This window comes from Aspergillus brasiliensis (assembly GCF_001889945.1).
Source record: "Aspergillus brasiliensis CBS 101740 unplaced genomic scaffold ASPBRscaffold_22, whole genome shotgun sequence".
Taxonomy (NCBI): domain Eukaryota; kingdom Fungi; phylum Ascomycota; class Eurotiomycetes; order Eurotiales; family Aspergillaceae; genus Aspergillus; species Aspergillus brasiliensis.
In genome coordinates, this window is record NW_027137463.1 from 99021 (window position 1) to 118400 (window position 19380).

The 19380-nt window shown below is 49.7% G+C and overlaps 9 protein-coding genes and 2 non-coding genes across 11 annotated transcripts; 6 read left to right on the forward strand and 5 right to left on the reverse strand.

Annotated features, from left to right (window-relative positions):
• Positions 1-62: 62 nt before the first annotated feature.
• ASPBRDRAFT_138406 (uncharacterized protein) lies at positions 63-1414 on the reverse strand (the record flags this gene model as incomplete). Its single annotated transcript, XM_067618992.1, has 3 exons — positions 63-556; positions 618-1302; positions 1367-1414. 3 exons carry the CDS (start codon positions 1412-1414, stop codon positions 63-65), a joined length of 1227 nt encoding a protein of 408 aa, XP_067473475.1.
• Positions 1415-2044: 630 nt separating this feature from the next.
• Positions 2045-4119, forward strand: ASPBRDRAFT_428468 (Hsp70 family protein). Its single transcript, XM_067624881.1, has 8 exons — positions 2045-2303; positions 2360-2910; positions 2981-3025; positions 3095-3164; positions 3215-3561; positions 3618-3727; positions 3789-3913; positions 3986-4119. The coding sequence occupies exons 1-7, from the start codon at positions 2252-2254 to the stop codon at positions 3829-3831; spliced, it is 1218 nt and encodes a 405-aa protein (XP_067473476.1). The 5' UTR covers positions 2045-2251; the 3' UTR covers positions 3832-3913; positions 3986-4119.
• A 2609-nt stretch (positions 4120-6728) lies between these two features.
• Positions 6729-7508, forward strand: ASPBRDRAFT_188979 (YybH family protein). Its single transcript, XM_067620141.1, has 2 exons — positions 6729-6795; positions 6857-7508. Coding segments are annotated over exons 1-2 (420 nt in total). The 5' UTR covers positions 6729-6794; the 3' UTR covers positions 7276-7508.
• Positions 7509-8126: 618 nt separating this feature from the next.
• On the forward strand, positions 8127-8217 carry ASPBRDRAFT_t264. Its single transcript has one exon. It is a non-coding gene; the product is annotated as a tRNA-Tyr (tRNA).
• A 514-nt stretch (positions 8218-8731) lies between these two features.
• Positions 8732-8822, forward strand: ASPBRDRAFT_t265. The gene has a single exon. It is a non-coding gene; the product is annotated as a tRNA-Tyr (tRNA).
• A 46-nt stretch (positions 8823-8868) lies between these two features.
• Positions 8869-9895, reverse strand: ASPBRDRAFT_163941 (sulfotransferase family protein; the record flags this gene model as incomplete). Its single annotated transcript, XM_067619519.1, has 2 exons — positions 8869-9153; positions 9227-9895. 2 exons carry the CDS (start codon positions 9893-9895, stop codon positions 8896-8898), a joined length of 927 nt encoding a protein of 308 aa, XP_067473478.1. The 3' UTR covers positions 8869-8895.
• A 746-nt stretch (positions 9896-10641) lies between these two features.
• ASPBRDRAFT_138369 (zinc-dependent alcohol dehydrogenase family protein) lies at positions 10642-11927 on the reverse strand (the record flags this gene model as incomplete). Its single annotated transcript, XM_067618988.1, has 5 exons — positions 10642-10763; positions 10820-11573; positions 11627-11695; positions 11747-11817; positions 11879-11927. 5 exons carry the CDS (start codon positions 11925-11927, stop codon positions 10642-10644), a joined length of 1065 nt encoding a protein of 354 aa, XP_067473479.1.
• Positions 11928-12566: 639 nt separating this feature from the next.
• Positions 12567-14373, reverse strand: ASPBRDRAFT_35262 (sugar porter family MFS transporter; the record flags this gene model as incomplete). Its single annotated transcript, XM_067623326.1, has 5 exons — positions 12567-12964; positions 13023-13603; positions 13651-13888; positions 13944-14220; positions 14269-14373. 5 exons carry the CDS (start codon positions 14371-14373, stop codon positions 12567-12569), a joined length of 1599 nt encoding a protein of 532 aa, XP_067473480.1.
• Positions 14374-14728: 355 nt separating this feature from the next.
• ASPBRDRAFT_59903 (Zn(II)2Cys6 transcription factor) lies at positions 14729-16947 on the forward strand (the record flags this gene model as incomplete). Its single annotated transcript, XM_067628136.1, has 6 exons — positions 14729-14865; positions 14918-15623; positions 15692-15745; positions 15807-16464; positions 16524-16712; positions 16763-16947. The coding sequence occupies 6 exons, from the start codon at positions 14729-14731 to the stop codon at positions 16945-16947; spliced, it is 1929 nt and encodes a 642-aa protein (XP_067473481.1).
• ASPBRDRAFT_188989 (SMP-30/gluconolactonase/LRE family protein) lies at positions 16915-18174 on the reverse strand. Its single transcript, XM_067620142.1, has 2 exons — positions 17412-18174; positions 16915-17359 (listed from the first exon to the last, which is right to left on the reverse strand). Exons 1-2 carry the CDS (start codon positions 18116-18118, stop codon positions 17053-17055), a joined length of 1014 nt encoding a protein of 337 aa, XP_067473482.1. The 5' UTR covers positions 18119-18174; the 3' UTR covers positions 16915-17052.
• Positions 18175-18370: 196 nt separating this feature from the next.
• ASPBRDRAFT_188992 (class II fructose-bisphosphate aldolase) lies at positions 18371-19335 on the forward strand (the record flags this gene model as incomplete). Its single annotated transcript, XM_067620143.1, has 2 exons — positions 18371-18957; positions 19019-19335. 2 exons carry the CDS (start codon positions 18371-18373, stop codon positions 19287-19289), a joined length of 858 nt encoding a protein of 285 aa, XP_067473483.1. The 3' UTR covers positions 19290-19335.
• Between the last annotated feature and the right edge of the window lie 45 nt (positions 19336-19380).

Here is a 19380-nt window from a genome sequence, read left to right on the forward strand (position 1 = left end):
ACCACGATTACGGGACTGATTGAGAAAGAGTGGCATGTCCCAGTGGTGGTGCAAGAGCGTATTTAACTACTTCCAGCTACATCCTCAGCAAAAGCAACAGCTTTTCGAAGAAGACGTTTATGGAGGTGGTCCTGATCACTTCTGCAAAGGTACAAAGCGGGAAGCTCCAAGAATAGAATGCGTCGGTCATCAAAGCAGTGTTGACTTCCAGCCTTTCCATAATCCTCGGTTAGTTCTACCTCTGCTGAAAGGTGATGAAAAACAGGATCCAGGGTATTGAGAGTCTTAAACTCCACATAAGAACGATGGCATGAGAATTTCACCGAGAGCTCAGCAGCGGACCGGAAGATCTCTTGAAGATTGACGAGGGCTCTATCCAGGTCACCCTTATCAGCACTTCTGAGGAGCGATCTAACTGGCTCTTCGCCTAAGATTTCCTGGCATATCCTGTCGGCCATGGAGTCTCGATGAGCGATCAAATCATATCCAAGCTTGTGCTTTGGGTGGGAGAAACGAGTAGTCCATAGGCGCCAAAGGTGGGCGGCTGCTGGATCAGCTAACGGGAAGGTCAGCTATGAGTCGCGAGGCCCAGCATCTATGGGGAGCAAGTTCCTTACCTTCACTGATTCTCTGGTAGAGATCGAAAAGTTGAGCTCCAAATCCAGGTGCGTCTGTTGACAGCTCCTCCGTATCATCCCCGTGCCCAGGATTCGGAACAAGGTACCAGAAGGGATTCGTGAACAGCCTCGACAAGCATTCTTTGGCAAGGTAGAGATGAACCAAGTATGTTAGGCACCTATTACGTAGCCGTCGGGGAAGACTAGACATGATAGTGTCAAAGTCATCCTGAATGCAGTACCCATCAAGCCTAGAGATAAGGTCTTTCTTCAGCTCCAAGCTTAGATTGGTATGTTTACGTTCGGTGTGATTCCGTGCCCAGCCATCAATCCTGCCAAAGATGGTTTGAATTTCTTTCCACCACCAATCCACATCCAATGGCAGATAGTCGATGGCTCGAGATCCATCTACGTCGTACCAGTTAAGGCCCTTTCCCACAGACAGTTTTTCCTCATCATCTCCAGCAGAGATCTCCAGATCAAGGCCGTTTTCCGGTGGCATGGTGGTTTCTTCTTCTGGATCCTGCGAATTTCCCACGAGCCCTAATACCGGGTTGACACCCGTCAGGCATGCAGTTGAATCGGTCTTTTCGTTTCGAATTGGGCTGCTGCTTCGGGTTCTTGCACGGGGCTCTCTGGATTCCTTTCGCCCGGTGGGAGACTGGTGGGCACCTGGAGCATCATTCTGAATGTCACAATATTAGCCCCGACGTGTTAGAATGACCAGAGGTCATTGCATGAGCTCGTACCGTTGCTATCTTGTCATTTCTGGGGGGATTTGACTGTTTTTTCGGCATGTTTAAGAGGAAGGTAAACGAGCTGCGTTCGTGGGTGGAGGGGTTGGTGGGAGAAAGAGGAAGCGGCAAGAGAATTGGAAGGGGACAGGTACTTGAAGTGATCAGTACGAGAAAGTGGAAGAGGATATACAGTAATAACTTGGGTCTTTGGGGATAGGTTACATGTGTTCTTTGTCTGTCTGCCTCCTTTGTTGTGGAGGGAGGTTCAGCTTGCCGGCATTTTCTGCGGGAGCCAATTGCTTCTAGGCGTGCTGAAGCCGCCGGGGGATTTATTTCACAACACATCCATTCAGTATACCTCATACAGCCCTAGAGAAAGTTACATTACCACAAAACCAAGCTAGGTCAATACACGTTCGATACACCGACGAAATCGTTTTATGAAAAACCAGTACTGTATTGGCTTGCTCCATGATTATTTATTTTTGTCTTTCTCTTTCCCCCAAAGCTTAAAATCACTTTCTCAACCTAACTTTGGGCAGTGCTTCCTCTGGCGTTCGGATTGGTGCGGCCGGTGGCCACTGGGGCTGTACTAGTAGAAATTAAGCGCGAAAGAAACGAGAGTAATAATTAATGGACAAGAAGCCACCACCGCTTCAAGCCTTGTTACCTTCCGTCTGAAACACGTACTGCGGTCATGCCAGGAAGGCAATATGACTTGGGAGAGTAAAGTAAGCTAGCATAGTGCCATGTCTACATCTTGTAAATATCTCTTCCCTCTAGAGACCTCGCCCCAGAAAAATAATCCTGAGTCCGAGTGGAAGAATCTGGATATCCTACTACTACCTTACAGTGACATTCTACCCTCTTTACTTCCACAATCATACCAAGTTCACCATGGTCAATCCAAAACTTGTTATATCCCTGGACTACGGTACCAGTGCTTCAGGTGATATACCTCTGAATGGAGTTTATTCCCAGGGCCGAGTGGCTAACTTGATATAGCTGCCGCCTACCGATTCGTCAATCATCGTGGACGAAATATTCCCCGGGGAACACGGACAGTTGTTACCTGGCCAATGCACGGCGATCCGACCCTTGGCGACGGCGGGAAAGTCCCCTCTAAGTTTGCTTATGGTGCTGAAAACAATGTGGACCATGACAGTTGGGGATACGAAGTGACGGAAGGCATGACATCCTGCTCATGGACCAAGCTTGCCTTGGAGGCCAGCGCAAACGGGCGTGTGCCGGATGAGCGTGGCCTAGGCAATGGTGTCATCCGTGTTCCACTTGGGAAGCAGGCGCATTCCGTCGTCAGCGACTATCTACGACGGCTTCACGAGCACGTCTGGTCACTGGAGCCCCTCAGGTCTATCCGGAATTTAGAGGTTGAGTATATCCTCACTTTTCCGGCCTCGTTCTCGAAAGAAGCTCAGCAAGCGATCGTTGCTGCTGCGGAACACGCTGGATTCCGTCGGGGGACCAGAAAGCTTTTGACAGAGTCTGAAGCAGCGGCAGGATACGTATTCGAGCAAGGCCTCCTCGGAGAGATGAAGGTGAGTGCTACAGGCTCTCCAATATCAGAGAAATGATTTCAGATTGGTTGACAAGTAATGGGGCAAATAGGCAGGTGAGAAGGTCATGGTAGTTGATCTTGGAGGCGGAACCTCGGTAAGTGACAGCCCCCCCGAAGCCAGTCATATACAACATTGTACAAGAACTGATCATTCGGTCCCCTAGGACGTGAGCACCTACATAGCACTCGGAGTTCAGAATGGTTTGCAACTACAAGAGTGGACGAGGCCCCAAAGTATTTTCTGCATCCCCTGACTCGTTGCCATGTAGGCTAACCTGTACAAGGTCGCAATGTCGGCGGGACCAACATTGATAGAAATTTCTCCGCTCTTCTGACCGCTCGATTCGATCCGGAATTCGCCGCGCTGCCTCCTTATCAAACTGGCCCTTCTAGCCGCCTGATGAGGGAGTTCGAGATTCACAAAAGACTCGTCACTGACGGCGACGAAAACGCCCAACAAATTCGAATTGCATTGCCCATGGATCCCGTTGATCCTAACCCGCTATACTTCGACGAGGACTACAGCGAAATCATCATCTCAATGGATGATTGGAGAACCGTTTTCAACCCTGTCCTGGAGGAAATAATAGCATTTATCCAGGACAGGTACAACGCTGCGAACGGTGTCCAGGTGAGCAAGCACTCGGCGCTGGCTAAAGACGGATTGTTTAACTGAATATATTCCAGTACATCGTGCTCGTTGGGGGACTGGTGAATCTTCCTTGGATCCGGGAAGCTTTCCGGAGTATCTTCGACGCAGAACACATTTCTGTGTCTCTGATTTTCAGTCCAGAACCGTGAGTTTGCCTGGGGACCTTGATCCCGTGATATGGATGGTCAAACTGACGCCTACAAGAGAGTTGGCCGTGGCGCGAGGAGCCATCTGGCATGCCGTTCATAACACCCCTTTTATGGTCTCTTGTGATCTTCACTACGGAGTCGGTAACTTGGAGGGCGATAGAATCAACTGGTTGCTACACAAAGTACGCGTATCCTTTTCTACGAATATCTCCGTTGGCTTCCATTACATTTCACTGACAGTTCATCGGCTTCAGGGAGAGCGGTACGCTGCTGGTCATACCGCCCAAGTGCAATTTCGCTACATTTACAAGACGTTAGGTCTCAAGTGTGTCCCAATTGCCGTATATGGATGCAACAGACCAAGTAGCCCAATCTCCGCTGGCGCTCCCGGTAAGTCGATCTGGCTCAATAAAAGACAGACCCCTTGTTGACTGGTAACCCAGGTGTGTCGCAGCTTGGTATGTTCCTGCTCGATCTCTCCACGCTGAATTTCGCGAATATCTGGCACAGGGAAGACGGTCATGGGAGGACCGAGTATGACATCAAGTTCAAGTTGGAGATCGAATGCAATGTTGGCAAAGGTGTGCTTTGTATCAGGGCGCTGAAACCAGATGGTTGTCTGATTGGAGAAGAGATGGAGCTGGCGGCTGAGTTTACATGTTGCTGACCTGTCTTTCTGATACTTTTGTTTCCCATCTCTTACTCTACTTTCCTACATCTCAATGGCTTATGTGCCGGTTAATCTCTGTCTTTCGGTCTCATTTTCATGTTCTATCCTCAAAAGCAGACTGTTACTTTCCCTTTCACTTTGTTTCGGTTGTTATTGTTATCATCTTAACGAGACGTTATTAGTTCCAAGAACAGAATAGTCAGTGCAATTTAGAAATTCATTACGTCTTCATTAATGGTGATGAAGGACTTGGAACGAGGCGATGCTGTACGTATGACTGTATGCTACGTATTCAGCGGTTGTTGGTGTAGCATAGATTGAAAGATTCGACGGCACGGAAATAGCCCCTGTACGAAAAAGGCAACAAAGAGGAAATTTTGGGCTCTCTGTATCAAGGCAGGTAAGTGTCGGTATCTCACATCGCCGACAGACATTACCAAAAATACAAAACAGACAGGATCGTGACGGTAAGGCAGTCGGGCGAGGGAGGGAGTCTTACAAGGGGTATTGCTACACAAGGCAGACGTGCCGAGCAAAAAGACAAACTTGCTAGATGGATGCCCTACTGGTCGTTGACCTATCTAGACCATATTGCCCAATAGATCAGCCAACGGACCATCTTTTCTCAAGCTCCTGATGAGCAGAAGTCTGCAGGTCATCTTACCCCGCTAGATGGGGGGGGTGTAAGACTCAACTCTGATAAAATACCAGCTCGTTGGTTTCTTGTGCAACGTCGTATAACTTGAGACTCGGGAAGATAGTCAACCCGCACAGCCACATTTTTCACTGAGAGTTGGTGATGTTTCAGCTCTCGTGTCGGTAGTATGTAATGTAACCCGCGCAAACCTTACGGAAAGATAACTCCGTTGCCTCCGGAGACTGGTGGGCAGGGGTATGGAGGACAGCGGGTGGGCACATGCGAGTTGTCAGGGCTATTCCTTTCCCCTGACGGTTGCATTTGGCACTATATTGTTCCCTATACTACGAAGTATTATATGACCGGGACTGGGGAAGACTGATCCGCGCCGGGGATATTTCGACCTATCGATCAGCTGCAAACCCCTGGGATGAACTTCTTCTCGCTTAAAGTGTGGAGGGCCCAGCTACTTTGCAGGAGGCGAACCACATGAACTCGGAAACCGAAGGTATTAGTTACCGGGACGGGATCGGTATTCCAAACTAGAATGGTATGCACGGGTCGTTTGCTGCTGCTTTGCAGAGTTTCGGCAAGTAGACCGTTTAAGATTTGCGCTATTGAATGCCAGTGGCCAACGACGGAAGCCGGTGGCCTGGGAACTGATTAAGGTTCCTGTATGTCCGATCCCGATAGTCCGAAATCGTGCGCTGAGATCCACGAAGTCCAGAACTTGGCTCTTGGTCTAATTAGCGGGCCAGCAAATCGGGGATGTGTTGGAACTTCCGCGAAAACGTAGTATTTTCTTCTGGTACCTTTAAGTTGCAGATCTACCGTATTTGGCGGTAAAGATGTTGTGCAAGATGATCGTATCGATCTGGTGCTATATTCGCCGGCATTGGGCAACCACGGGCTGTTGACGGGGGCGGGGGATATTGATGCCTAAGTGGCGTATAATGAAGGTTATAGGGATTGCAGTGTCATAGAAAGAAAGGAGACAGGTGGGTTTCCATATCCGAGCATCATGGTTAAGTCTCTACGCAGGCTTCCGCCGGCTCTGGCCAACAAGCTAAGGTCCCCCACTCTTGGTACTCTGTGAGACGCTGCTCTGGGTTTATACTTCCAGCTCTAATCAGCCTTACCTTCGTGTTGTGAACCTGCTAGTGTATTCAAAAAAATTTCTTTTCAGGCAGCAGTCAGGTTTTTGGGTAAGGTAAAGTGGTGAACCTGCGTAGCAGTCAGATTTTCCATATACGCCTACATGTCAATAGAAAGACCTATTGAATCGTACTGTTGAAGCTATTAGGCTATACCAGCTAAACCCTACCCGAGCATTAGAATTTCTTATTGAACACTTTAGTCCGTAAATCTACATGGCACCCACCGACGTTACTGTGACAAGGTACTCCCGCACCAAACCACCGGTCGGAGATATCGTGTGGCTTGGCACCAAAATAGCGGATTATCGACCCATCTCTAAGCATATCCCTTGCTTAATATGTCAGCTGCAATTATATGCGTTCACCTTTGGATCTTGACTGCCTGTGGCAGGGAGCCTTCAATCTGTACCTCATGCGATGTCAAGCCCCCACCTATCAAAGTGGGGGTACCCATTCCTGGACAGAAAGGCTGCATATAAGACTTTATAGTTAGCCAGTAGAGCTAGGTACTTGTAGCTTGTTCACTGAAGTCAGTCGAAGAACCTTTGAATACACCCAGCTCTCGAACCGTTGTCTGATACGCCCGAGGCCAACTCATTAGTAGGTGCACCTCCACGATTGAAACTATGCCTATATGTACTAAAGACTGACGCGACTGTAGTGACTTCCACCGACACCGATGAAATTTCCAGCCTCCTCTACGCTTACGGCGAAGCTCTGAAAAGTCGGAATGTGGACAAAACAGTGGCTCTTTACACGAAAGACGGAGTTATCATGCCGCCGCATTTCTCGGCCAGTGCAGGCACTGAAGCTCTACGCGGATCATATACACGGATCTTCTCGACTATCCAGCTCGTCATTACCTTCCAGATCGAGGAGATCGTTGTCATGTCTCCGGAGTGGGCTTTCGCCAGGACGACGGCTGAGGGAACGAAGACGATACTTGCCACCCAGGAATCTGAGTCACATGCAAATCAGGAATTGTTCATCTTGCGGCGGGAGAATGGGAAGTGGCTGATTACTAGATACGCCTTTTCTAGCATGAAGCCGCTGGTGCAAAATGGGATTCGGCGGAGTTAGTTTATTGGGCTTGTTAGCGGCGTGTTCCGATATAATATCAGTGACTCTATATCAATCTAGAAGAGGTGCTTTCGTCATGCGCGATAGGCTTAGGAGGAAACACTGCGAGGGCCAACCAGTCTTTGTGCAAATGATATCAGCCATTGTCTATTTTCTTGTGGTCTGTATTCACCACCCAGAACAGCACTGTTGGTTTGGCCTAGCTATTTTTAGCCGGCCTGGTATGTTTGGAGTATGACTGTCTTTTTCCTCTCCTTGCTCGATTTCATCCTCGTGCATGTATGAATAGTACCACTGTCTAATGGTCTATTTCATATCGAATAGTGGTAGCCCTGCTCAGATACCTATTTATCACCTGCCGTACGTTAAAGGCCAGTCGGTCAGTGCTCATCTGGAATAGTAGCGCACTGAGAGCTGCCGGTAATATTCAGACTTTATTGCATGCCTGCAGGGGAGTGTCATGAGAGATAATATTAGTATCCACCGCTGCAGTAGTTGCGCCTTTTACCATATATACATACGCTTGACGTTTGACTCTGACCAGAAAATGGTGGCCGTCATGCTAGGCAGCCTATACCTGTAATGATTGTCGTTATTCTCGGTCGGATATATATATCGTAGCAAAGAGAGGTCCGCAACAGAACCTCGGTACAACATGAACACTAGTTACAATTGTATCACTCCCTTAGAAGCCGATTATTCTCCACTCTGTTTCTCATATAGCACACAAATATCTCAGCTTTGTGGCTACAGATAGTGAGGGCAGTTGAACGGCGCGACTAAAACTACCAAGTTGCTGAGTTACAAAAGCTGGAATAGATAGGCAAAACTTTGCCCCTCCGTCATCGCAACCCCCGATGGTCTAGTTGGTTCATGGCGTTCGGCTGTAATAGCAATTTAATTGTAACCGAAAAGTCACCAGTTCGATTCTGGTTCGGGGGATTCGAAATCCTTTTTTTCTCCACCGCTTTTTGTCACACATACTATAACAGACCTTTTGTAGACGAAAATTAAGTGCCTTTCCTAAATTCCGGGCTCGTCTACTGGGCCACGGTGTTATAATTCACGTATACTCTTATCCGTGAAATAAATGCTGTCTCCGACCGCCATTTCCACTGTTGGGACGCCCTTAATACCGGCGTGACCCCGGAACTGGAGTTCGCTTGTGCGAATAGCAATACCAGAACTACATGCTCGATCCGCATGACTTGCCTGTACGTCACAATACCCTGATAAATAGAAGTAGAAACGTAGGCCAGTCTGTTGTATATGTGCTGACGCCTTCACGAGAATGGATACGTGACCATGACCATAGGTTTAAAGGCTATCTACCAGACAGGATGCCACACAGTATACTTCCAGCAGTGTGTTGCAATGCTTGATTCTGAGAGAACAATCAGTGCACTTCTTTCGCAAGAGAATACATACCCAAAATCTCAGAACCGAATTCAACAACCCCCCGATGGTCTAGTTGGTTCATGGCGTTCGGCTGTAATAGCAATTTGATTGTAACCGAAAAGTCACCAGTTCGATTCTGGTTCGGGGGATGTATCATTTTTCTTTTTTCCTCGGCACACCGAAGACGGGCGGTCTTTGCAAGTACTACGCTATATCCGCCTTCTATTTAGCAAATGATAGTGTCTCCCAGCACTGTCCCACTACCCGAGGTATCTCTGAGATCAACGTTTGCCACACCTGTCTCTTCCTCCACCCCAAAACAATGGCAGTCACCAATACTCCCACCGAAGTAGCACAGCATGCAAAGTTGTACAGACTCCGCTTAGCTCTCGGATGCACCAGATCTTCCATATGCTTTCGAAAAGCTGCCGGATTATTTGTGTTCGGGAAGGGCTCCTGCGGGATATCTTTACCCAGAAACTGTAGTCCAACAACGTCAACTGCCACCGTCTTTCAATCGAAGCATCAATCCATCCCCCAAAACATTACTTACCTCGCACAAAGGACCCCATCCATCTTCCACATCCCATTCTAAGAGCCTCTCCTCCGACACCAACCCTCGAATCATCAATCCATGCTCCCGATATACTCTCTTCCCATGCTTCATAAGTCCCTCCTTGACCGTCCGCCCGCCAAACACGCCAGGATATCCAAATGTGCAGTACAATCTCCACAACCAGTACATATCCGCCGAGAAGAGGCGCAGAAACCAGATTATCCACTGGTCCTCCGCCTCTGCGATCAACGTCTTCATAGCGCTGCGATGCCAGGCATCCACATCCTGCCGCGTATTCAGAATCACCTTGGCCTCCGGATACGCCTGGATCAGTTCCACGCTGAACATGGCGGCTGCGGTGTCCACCACCGCATCACAGTGTCCCAGCAGGGCATCGAACTCTTCGCGACTGATGGGCGCGTCGCCTGCCCCTTGCGCGCCGGAGTATTTCCGCTCGGCTAGTTGCGCCCAGCCCTGGGTATATGGCGGGTCGTCGAAGACGATGTCCCAGCCGTGGTAGGGTTGGAAGCCGAGTTGGGTGAGTGCTCGGCTGAGACTTTCGGTGCCGGATCGTGGTAGGCCCACGCAGATCACTTGGAGTGGTTTGGTGCGAGTGCGTGGTGGGGGCTGGGGGAAGCCATAAATAGCGCCTCGCAAGGCTTCCATGGTCGGTAAGGTGAGAGTATTATAAGATATGATTGACACCGAAGGGGTAGAATGTAAGAGGCTGTACAGCGTGGAAATACAGTTGCTTTATACTTGTTTCCCTTCTCCATTTGTATGCTTTCGCTAAATCAATACTAAATGCGGGAATGATTAGGCGTCCAGTTGACGTGGTCTCCTTTTTTACCTGGCTCCCACGGCATTGAGGGCGTACAACACAGCGTGCATCTGATCTGATTTGTGAGTATCTACAGAGTTTGGGATGAAGGAACGCCGCGGCGTTTGCTTCCTTTATCGGGTTGGGGCAGTTAAAGCTTGAAATACGGCTGTATGAAATTGAACCAGAACCAATGAGGTTTTGGCATGACAGAAAGTGCAGTTGCAGTCCCCACCCTTGAAGAATTTCTGATTGGTTTGTTTGACTATCGGGATGTTTTGCCGATCCTCAGCATGACGCATGGTTCGGTATCTCCGTGCAGGTGTCAACTGTTGGCTACTATTTCCACAACTGAGCACTTTGTGGATCCCGAAGAATGCGGCTACGCGACAAGGGTGATGAATCTGACTAACGATATCGGACAGACAATCCAGTCTTACTCAGATTGTGGAAGGATTCCACTAGCGTCTACGAGATAGAATTCCACAGCGCTGAGCTGCCTAACGAGAACTACCTTGTAGTTATCCAGTTAAGTAGCGTAGGTAGCTTTGCCGACTAATCCGATCAGCTGCAAAGTACAGTGTGATGGTATCTAGTCAAAGACTATGGCAGCCTTGACGACGGACTTCTGCCTCATCGCGTCAAGGCACATCTCCCACTCATCCAATCTAAATGTTTTGTTAACAATCCCATCTACCTTGATTCTCTTGCGATCTGTGTAAATACCCATTAGCCACAGAATCTCTGTGATTCCGCTATATCACACTTACCAAGGTAATCAATAGCAGCTGGAAATTTATACATCTGACTGAACGAACCTAGAACATGGATCTCCTCCTTGAAGATCTTGTTAGGTGACAGCGAGATGCGACTCTCATCCTTGTAAACCCCATACACCACCAGCTTCCCACCTTTGGTGACAAAATGTATGGCACTCTCCAAAACCCTTTCACTACCCGTCGCCTCCACAACAACATCAAAGCCATACGGATATTCCATCCGCAACTGCTCCAACCTAGCATCCGCGGCGTTATCTTCCCGCGGCAGCTCGACAAACTCATCCGCAGCATCCAGCGACCTGGCCAGCTCCATCTTCAACCCGCCCGGTGCCGCAATAACCGTACGACAACCACCGTTCTGGCGAAGAAGCTGCGCTAGCATCAGTCCTGTCGGACCGGCCCCGAACAGAAGAACACTGGATCCCATCTGCGGGGCAATCTTATCCAGTCCATGCGCCGCACAGGCTGCAGGCTCCAGCAAGGTGGCATCCACATCTGACAGGTTCTGGATCTTGAACACGCGATGGGCCGGGTAGGCGGCGTATTCGGCGAAGCCACCATCGACCATCACGCCGTGAGCGATGAAGTTCTCGCAGAAGAGCTCTTTGCCTCGACGGCAGTAGTGACAGTGTCCGCAGAGTTCCGAGTTATCGGCCACCATGCGATCCCCTACTATGAAGTCGTTGACTTCGCTGCCGAATGCGGCGACGATGCCTACGGTTTCATGGCCGGGTACTAGTGGGAACTTGAGTTGGATTAGTTCAGGTGGTGCTTGATCAGTGATAGGTAAGTCCCTACTTGAGCTCCAAATTCACCTTCGTGGATGTGCAGATCGGTACCGCAGACACCGCAGGCTTTGACTTTGATCTGGTATAGTGTTAGATATTGTGTGTGAGCTAAAGATGTCTTACGACCTACGAGGATGTCGTGTGCACGTATGGGAGGAAGCTCTTTCTCAACTATGCTGAAGTTCCGAGCAGAGCTGTATTCTATGTCTCCGACTGTCGTGTCAATGTGCTTTCTGGCAAGCTAAGAGAATGCGACACGCACCTAGTGCCCGCATGGAGCGGGGTAGCTTGAAGGAGTTCATCAAACTCATATTGAAATTATAGAGTAAATGTAGACTGTAGGTAAAAGTCTATCTTCGGAAATAGTTGAGAGCCCATATGTTTGCAATCGAAGTCGTCTGTAGTATCTAGTTCAGAGGGGGCGAGCATATAGAGGCGAGAAGTGAACCGCCGAGTCTCATAAGCAAGATACAGCGGGATGACATCTTGACGATAGCCCTCAAGCTCCCAGTACTCGATGTATCATAGGTTTTATCATTTAGTTGCCTTCAGCGGAAGATGGATGGGCATGAGCATTCAATCCTTGGCTGGTCCCCGAGACGGGGGCTCGTCGATCAGCCTTGCCCCACAGCATAGCAACAATGGAATGGTTTACTGGTGGAATTATATTCGCAGAAATTGTTATGGATTAGTAGTCGAATCAGACAGGGATTGAAGAGATATATCGCTTGTGGCCTACTGGCCAGCGCGTTGAGAACCAACTAACAAGAGTATGAAGCCAATGCACCCAATACAGTATCCTGATTAACAAGCACGAAAACCCATAAAGACAAGTAGTACAAGAGGCCTACCAAGCAATCGCATACGACATCGGATAATCGATGTCAAGGGACAAACCACGTATGTCCCTCAAATTCCGTTGCTCCGCCCTTTGAACTTGAAGCTTGTAATTAAGCTGCCACAGCGGTCGCATTCTCCAGATGCTGCGCTGATTCAATCCCATCACCTTCCTTAGCCCGAATAATATGCTCATCTCGAGCCTGGTATCTCTCTGGACGTTTGCGCGAAATTGCCTCCCGATCGAAGCAGACGAAAAGTGGAGGATTCCCACGATAATAGTCATCCATATCTTCCAGCGTGCGACCTGCTGTCTCTGGATAGAACATGTAGATAACAGGGACCATTGCTGCGTTCAAAGCGATCCAAATCGTATAGAATTTCCAGCCAAGGTTCTGTATCCCAATCGGTGTGATTTCGACGACCATGAAATTGAAGATCCAATTCGTAGCTGCTCCGAGTGCGGCGCCCTTGGTTCGCATCGTGAGGGAGTTGATCTCTGTAGGATATACTATAGTTTCTCATTAGAGGATAGCGTGCACATAGACTGAATAGGGGTTTAGACATACACCATGGCACTCCTTGCATTCCAATCCCGAAGAAAACATAGTACAAGATGAAGAAAGCAACGGATGCAGACGCCACTTCTTGTTGATGTGGATAGCCGGGCATCTCATTATACCTAATAAGAGCCGTGATGAAGGTATAGCAGAGGCACTGTCCCGTGGCACCGAACATCAGAAGGGCTCGACGACCCCGTCGCTCAACATTCGGGATTCCAATCATTGAAAAACATAAATACTGAACGCTATTACAGGCTGTTAAAAGCCTTGCAAGCGACTCACTCATGCCGACGGATTTGGTCAGCACGGTAGGTAAGTAGTAGGAGGTCACGTTGATGCCTGAGAACTGCTGCATCGCCTGGGCTCCCATGCCGAGGATAAGCCTGCGGATGGTCTTGGTGCCTGACCGTTCATGGGCGCGTCCGCGCAGTATATCACTGAAGCTGACGCTGTTTGCGCGCTCATATTCCACACTGTATCGAATCTCGCTGGCTTGAAATTGAACGAAGGAGTCGTTTGTGGCCTTGTTCTCAAGGTCTGCGATGATTTGAACTGCTGCCTCTTCTTGGCCGTGGGCAATGAGCCACCTGGGAGTGTGAGTCCATATTATTGAACAGAAACAAAGGTCACATACCTCGGGGACTCTGGTAGCCATGGAACTGTTAAAGCGAGGATGATGATGAATATGAATTGGAACGACAAAGGGAAGCGCCAGGAAACAGGTCCACTGGCGAAGGATAGTCCGTAATTGAGCCAATTGGCGAGAGAAAATCCCACAAGGACAAGGACATTCTCAAGGATAACCAACTTTCCCCGCCAATGCACATTTGAGGTTTCAACCTGCCAGATTGGTGCAGTCGATGTGTTCAGACCTGGGTGGCACACATGGTCAGCATCATGTTCCTGGACCCATCAGAGAGGAAATACCGTTGCCAATTCCAGCAATGACTCGACCTGCCATCATTTGGCCTAGACTGTATGACGATGCTTGCAAAAGAGCACCGATTGCCATGACGGTGGTCCCAACAAGAACAGTCTTTCGGCGTCCTAACCGCTCACCCAGCCAGTATGCACAGATTGATCCGAGGAAGCAGCCAACATCGTAGATTGCGGTGACAGTGCCAAGCAGACTTGTCTTCGATGGACCTTCGAGATCGTGTAATCGAAGGAAGTCTTGAGATATCACAACTCCGCTAAAAACGCCCTATCTCTGGTTCAGTCATGCAACCGAGGAACTGGGCTAGTAACTGACCTGATCATATCCATAGAGTGTCATATCAGCACCGCAGGCTAGAGTTATCCAGAAGGTTAACCACCCTCCCCGCAAACCGAAATACGGTTTATTGGACTTGAACATTTTGAATTAATAGTGATCGCACGGCCATCCTTCGTAGAACCCATGCCTTGAAGGCCACGACCGTAATATAACAATCTTTCATCTCCGTAGTATCACCCGGGTATGCGGCAATCCGCGGCAACCATTATGCCAATAACACAGAGCACTATTACTACCAGACGACTTATATCAAATAGCCTCTCCAATGCCATAGTAGTAGTGAGCTGTATACAATGAAGGTTTTTGTCGATCCCATACAACGCGGGGTAATGCGGGGAATCACGTGGTATCAGCAAGGAATTAAAGATGGATCGACAAATTGCAATTTGCAAGATGTGCCCCCGAGACGGGGACGAGTTTCTCTACATGAGTGAAAATGAATCCAGCTCATGGTCCCGATGGTCTTCGTGACGCATGGCATTATGGTATTCCCAACATGGCTTCTCTATTGCCCTATAGGCGGCCACGCATACGCAAGTCCCGCGGCCGCGGGCTGCGAACCAAGAATGGATGGTGAGTAGTGCCTGACCAAGGGGCGGTACATGGCTTAACATAGTGATCGCAGCATAACTTGTCGTAAGCGACACTTGAAGTGTGATGAAGTCAAACCTATCTGTGGCCCTTGTGTCAAAAAGGACAAGACTTGTGAGTATTCGGCGTCAGTTCGTCGTAGTAATAACAGCCCGGCATCCAACCGGGCCATTGCCGATGTTGCCCCAACGCCAGATCAAGAGCCAACAGCAACCCCGGAACAGACCAGCGTTCATACCTTCAATAATCCCACTCCAGATCCGGCCTCCTACGAGCAACATGAGCCACCAGGCGTGCCCTGGAGCTGTTCAGATGCAGACACCAACCCGCCTCCCTCGGCGGTACGGGATCATCTAACGGGGGTTGAGTTGCTTACCGGTCAGAGCCCCATCGCCTTTCAGCATAATTATCTATCTCCCTCGAATGCTTCTTTTGCCGCAGTGCGATGGTTTGGGTTGTTAGCGAATGATGCTGCGAGGGACAGCCCACAGCTGCCGACTGTACCTAGCTCATACGACAATCAAAGCCTCCCAGTGGACCCCTTAGGAATCAATGGTCAGCCCTACTCACTACAATATGCGACTCAGGTGCTTGACAGTACCCTTGACTCCGGCGCGAACAATGGCGCAACTGGTCACCAAGAAGGTAGTACGGTAGATGAGGAAATAATCTGGCAGTCACGGGAGGCAATAGAGCTCCTGCCTACCGAGCAATCTTTGTTTGAACACTTCATCAATCAAGTAAGCCCATGGGTAAGCATATATCTTTACTCTGAAAGTTGCACATGATGGCCTAATGCCTTTGACAGCTAGATCTATTCGATCCCACCAGCCAATTTTCCACGTTTGTTGCACATCTTGCAGTAAGCCTTTTTCTGCCCTTCGATGAAGGTCTACGTACTCGCGAGCTGATGGATTATCCAGATACATAATGCCGGACTCATGAATGCGATACTCGCCCTGGCATTCCGACACTTAGCACTAAATCCTCGCCTGGATCAAGAAAACATGCCGAACAAAGAAGCCGCAGCTCTGCAATACTACTACCAAACGCTGCATTATGTCCAGCGAGCCATGCGATTCTCAAGCTATAAAACTAGTCTCGAGCTCCTTGCAACCGCACTGATTATCTCCGCTTACGAAATGCTCGACAACTCCACGAACGACTGGGAACGGCATCTGGAAGGAGTGTTTCTGATCCAAAGATCTCAAATTATCCACGGTGAATCCGGTGGCTTACACTCCGCCGTTTGGTGGGCCTGGCTCTGCCAGGACATCTGGGCCGCATTCCGCGAGAAACGCAAAACATTGACGTTTTGGGTTCCGCAGAAACCGTTATCTGCGCTTTTGCCGCACGAGCTGGCTATGCGTGCGATTTATATCACCGCGAAGGTGATTAGTTATTGTGCGGAGACTACGACTGAGGAGAATCGACGGCGTCGAATTGATGATGCGAACCGGCTTCGTGCTATGCTTGAGGACTGGCGACAGCACCGGACTGTGGAGTTCTCGCCGTTGCCGCTCGGTGCGCGTGAGCATTCATCGTACTTTCGACCAGTTTGGATTCGCCCTGCTGCGTTTGGTATGTTAGTCGGCTTCAAGCGTGTGTAAACCAGGTGAATTGACGGGATTCTTATCTAGGACTGGCGGTTCAGTTCTTCAGCGCGTCGTGCATTCTCTTACTGGTGCACGAGCCCAGCATGGGAGGACTGGAGCAGTACCTTGAACGCCAGAGTGCCATAAAGTACTACGTGGAGGATATCTGTGGGATTGCGATGACGTTGAAGGATAACGCGTCTAGCTTGATGTCATCTCAGGCTGTTTTCATCGGTATGTAATAACGGCTAGTGTCTTGTTATGAGGCTTACAGATCGCAGCAGGCATATTCACTCAAGAGAAACGTGCTCGGGAAGACATCCTGGAGTTGCTAGACTCCTGTCGAGCAAGAGCTGGCTGGCCGGTTCGATCGTTAGGGGTCGAGTTACAAGAGCTCTGGGAGAGGCAAGACTCCCAAGCTACTGGTACTGATGGGAAAACGTTTATTCCGTCTGCTGCTGCCTCGTAACGCGTGTTGGTTACCTTCGAGTGTCGAGCAAGAAGGCAGAAGAGAGAATTCCTTTTCGCCTACTTGGTAAATCCTTCAACATGTTCGGCTACAACATAGAGTAATCTACAGACCAAGGAGTGCCCCCTTGACTCCAGCCCCGAGCTGAACTCTCCATAAGCGGTGCTCATTGAGCGCAAAGATCTCTCCATTCCTGCCGAAGCAGAAATTGGCCACTCCGCCATCGATGAGGATGCGACCGAGGAGGACTCCTCCAGGTGACCACACATGGATACCATCCCCACATCCACTGTACACATTTCCGTTGAGGTCGCATTTGATCCCATCGGGGATTCCGTGGTCAGCCATGGCGAAGAGCCGACGGTTGGTGAGGAACGGCTGTCCATGGATCATGGATACATCGAAGGCATAACTACACCGTGATCAGTAGACATCCAACTGAACAATGAATGAGGGTCAAAGACATGGCATACATTGAGGATACCCGATCATCAAACACCTCACCCTCGCCATGCAACCGATCAGTATCCGTAATATAAACCGTCTTTTCATCCGGGGAGAAACAAATCCCATTCGGCATCCCAAACCCATCCGCCATAGCCCGAATCGTCCCTTCCCGCGGACACCATCGATACACTTGACATGGTAGACACGGCGTCGGACGGGATTCAAACCGGTAGCCATAGATGGGATCAGTGAACCAGATGGATCCATCGGAGTGCACCACCACGTCATTAACCGAGTTGAAGGGCCGGCCGAAGAAGTCCCCCTTGAGGAGTTCTGTTGTGTACGGAGCAATGATGGACATGCGATATAGTCCACTGGGCTGGGTCATGGATCCTTGCCCGCAGATCAGAATGTGGTCTTTGCCGTAGTTGATGCCGCCATTTCCTAAAGGAATGTCGGTGGGGATTTCCTCGTAGGTGATGGGGTTGGTATTTAGGTCAACGCGGGTGATGTAGACTTTCTGCTCGCTTTTGTTGCCATTTGGCTCCCGGCATCGGTTGCTGGTGATGAAGAGGTGGTTTGTCTCAGGGATGTAGATTCCGGCTTCGTGTGCGAAGGGGTACTCGCGATGTTCGGCGAGTAGTTCGATTGAAGGTGTCGGGCCGGTGATGGCTTCGAAGTCTTTGTGGTGGGATTGGAATCCTATTATCTCGTCTTTGGTCATGATGAGGTTAGTAGTACTATACTGTATAGATGGTGAGAGTAACGAACAACCTGTCAGTACTCATTGAGTAGATAAGTGGAGAGGATAAGATGGGGAAACTGAAGAGAAACTGGGGAAATCGGGATAACTCCGGACCTCGTCTCGAGGTCAGCTCCACCCCACTGCTGGTGCCCTTTCCCGACGAGTATAAGAACGTCGATCAGACAAATCAGACAACCACCCATGGTATACTAATCATCTCCCCTCGAAACGATGTCTTGGAAAGAAGAGAACCGCCACAGGCGCATTCTGCGCGACGCCCACGCCGGCGGGTACGGCGTCATCGCCGTCATCGCCTACAACCTCGAGCAGATTCTGGGATTCATCCGAGCCGCCGAAACAGCGCGCTCGCCTCTGATTATACAATTCTTCCCCTGGGCGATAAAAGCAACGGACGGGTTGATCGTGCGGACTGCTGCGGACGCGGTCAGTCGCGCGACCGTACCCATCAGCCTCCACCTCGACCATGCACAATCGGAAGATATCATCAAGCAGGCGGCGGATATGCCTTTTGACAGTATCATGGTAGACATGTCTCACCATGAGAAGGAGGTTAATCTGCGTAAGACTCGCGAGCTGGTACGATACTGCAATGAGCGCCAGAAGGTCACGGAAGCCGAGCCGGGTCGTATTGAAGGAGGGGAAGATGGAGTCATGGATACCGCAGGGTTGGAGGCCTGCATGACCACTGCAGAAGAGGTAGATGAGTTTATCGACACAGGTGTGGATGTGCTTGCTCCGGCTATTGGGAATGTGCACGGGGAATACGGTCCTCAGGGCCCGCAATTGGATTTTGACCGGTGAGTTGGCTGATTATCTCGTGACAGTTGCTGAAATAATCCCGCTAATGTAGTGTGGCAGGTTTGAGAAGATACGAAATCAGGTCGATGGAAGGGTATCTCTCGCGATTCATGGCACGAATGGGTTCGCGCCTGAGCTGATACAGCGCTGTGTCGCCGCTGGAGTGGCCAAGATCAATGTGAATCGACTTGTGCTGGACGACTACTATGATCACCTTCGAGAGAACGTGGGGAAGATACCACACACTCAGCTGATTGAGGAGGGAATTCAGAAAGTGGCAGATTTGACAGCGAAGTGGATGGAGATTTGCGGGTCTGCGGGAAAGGCATGAGAAGAACCCAGGGGGACTATCATATATAGAGGGTTTTAGAGTGGAGTCATTGTGTCTAGACAATACACCTTTTTATCTTGTCACCATATAC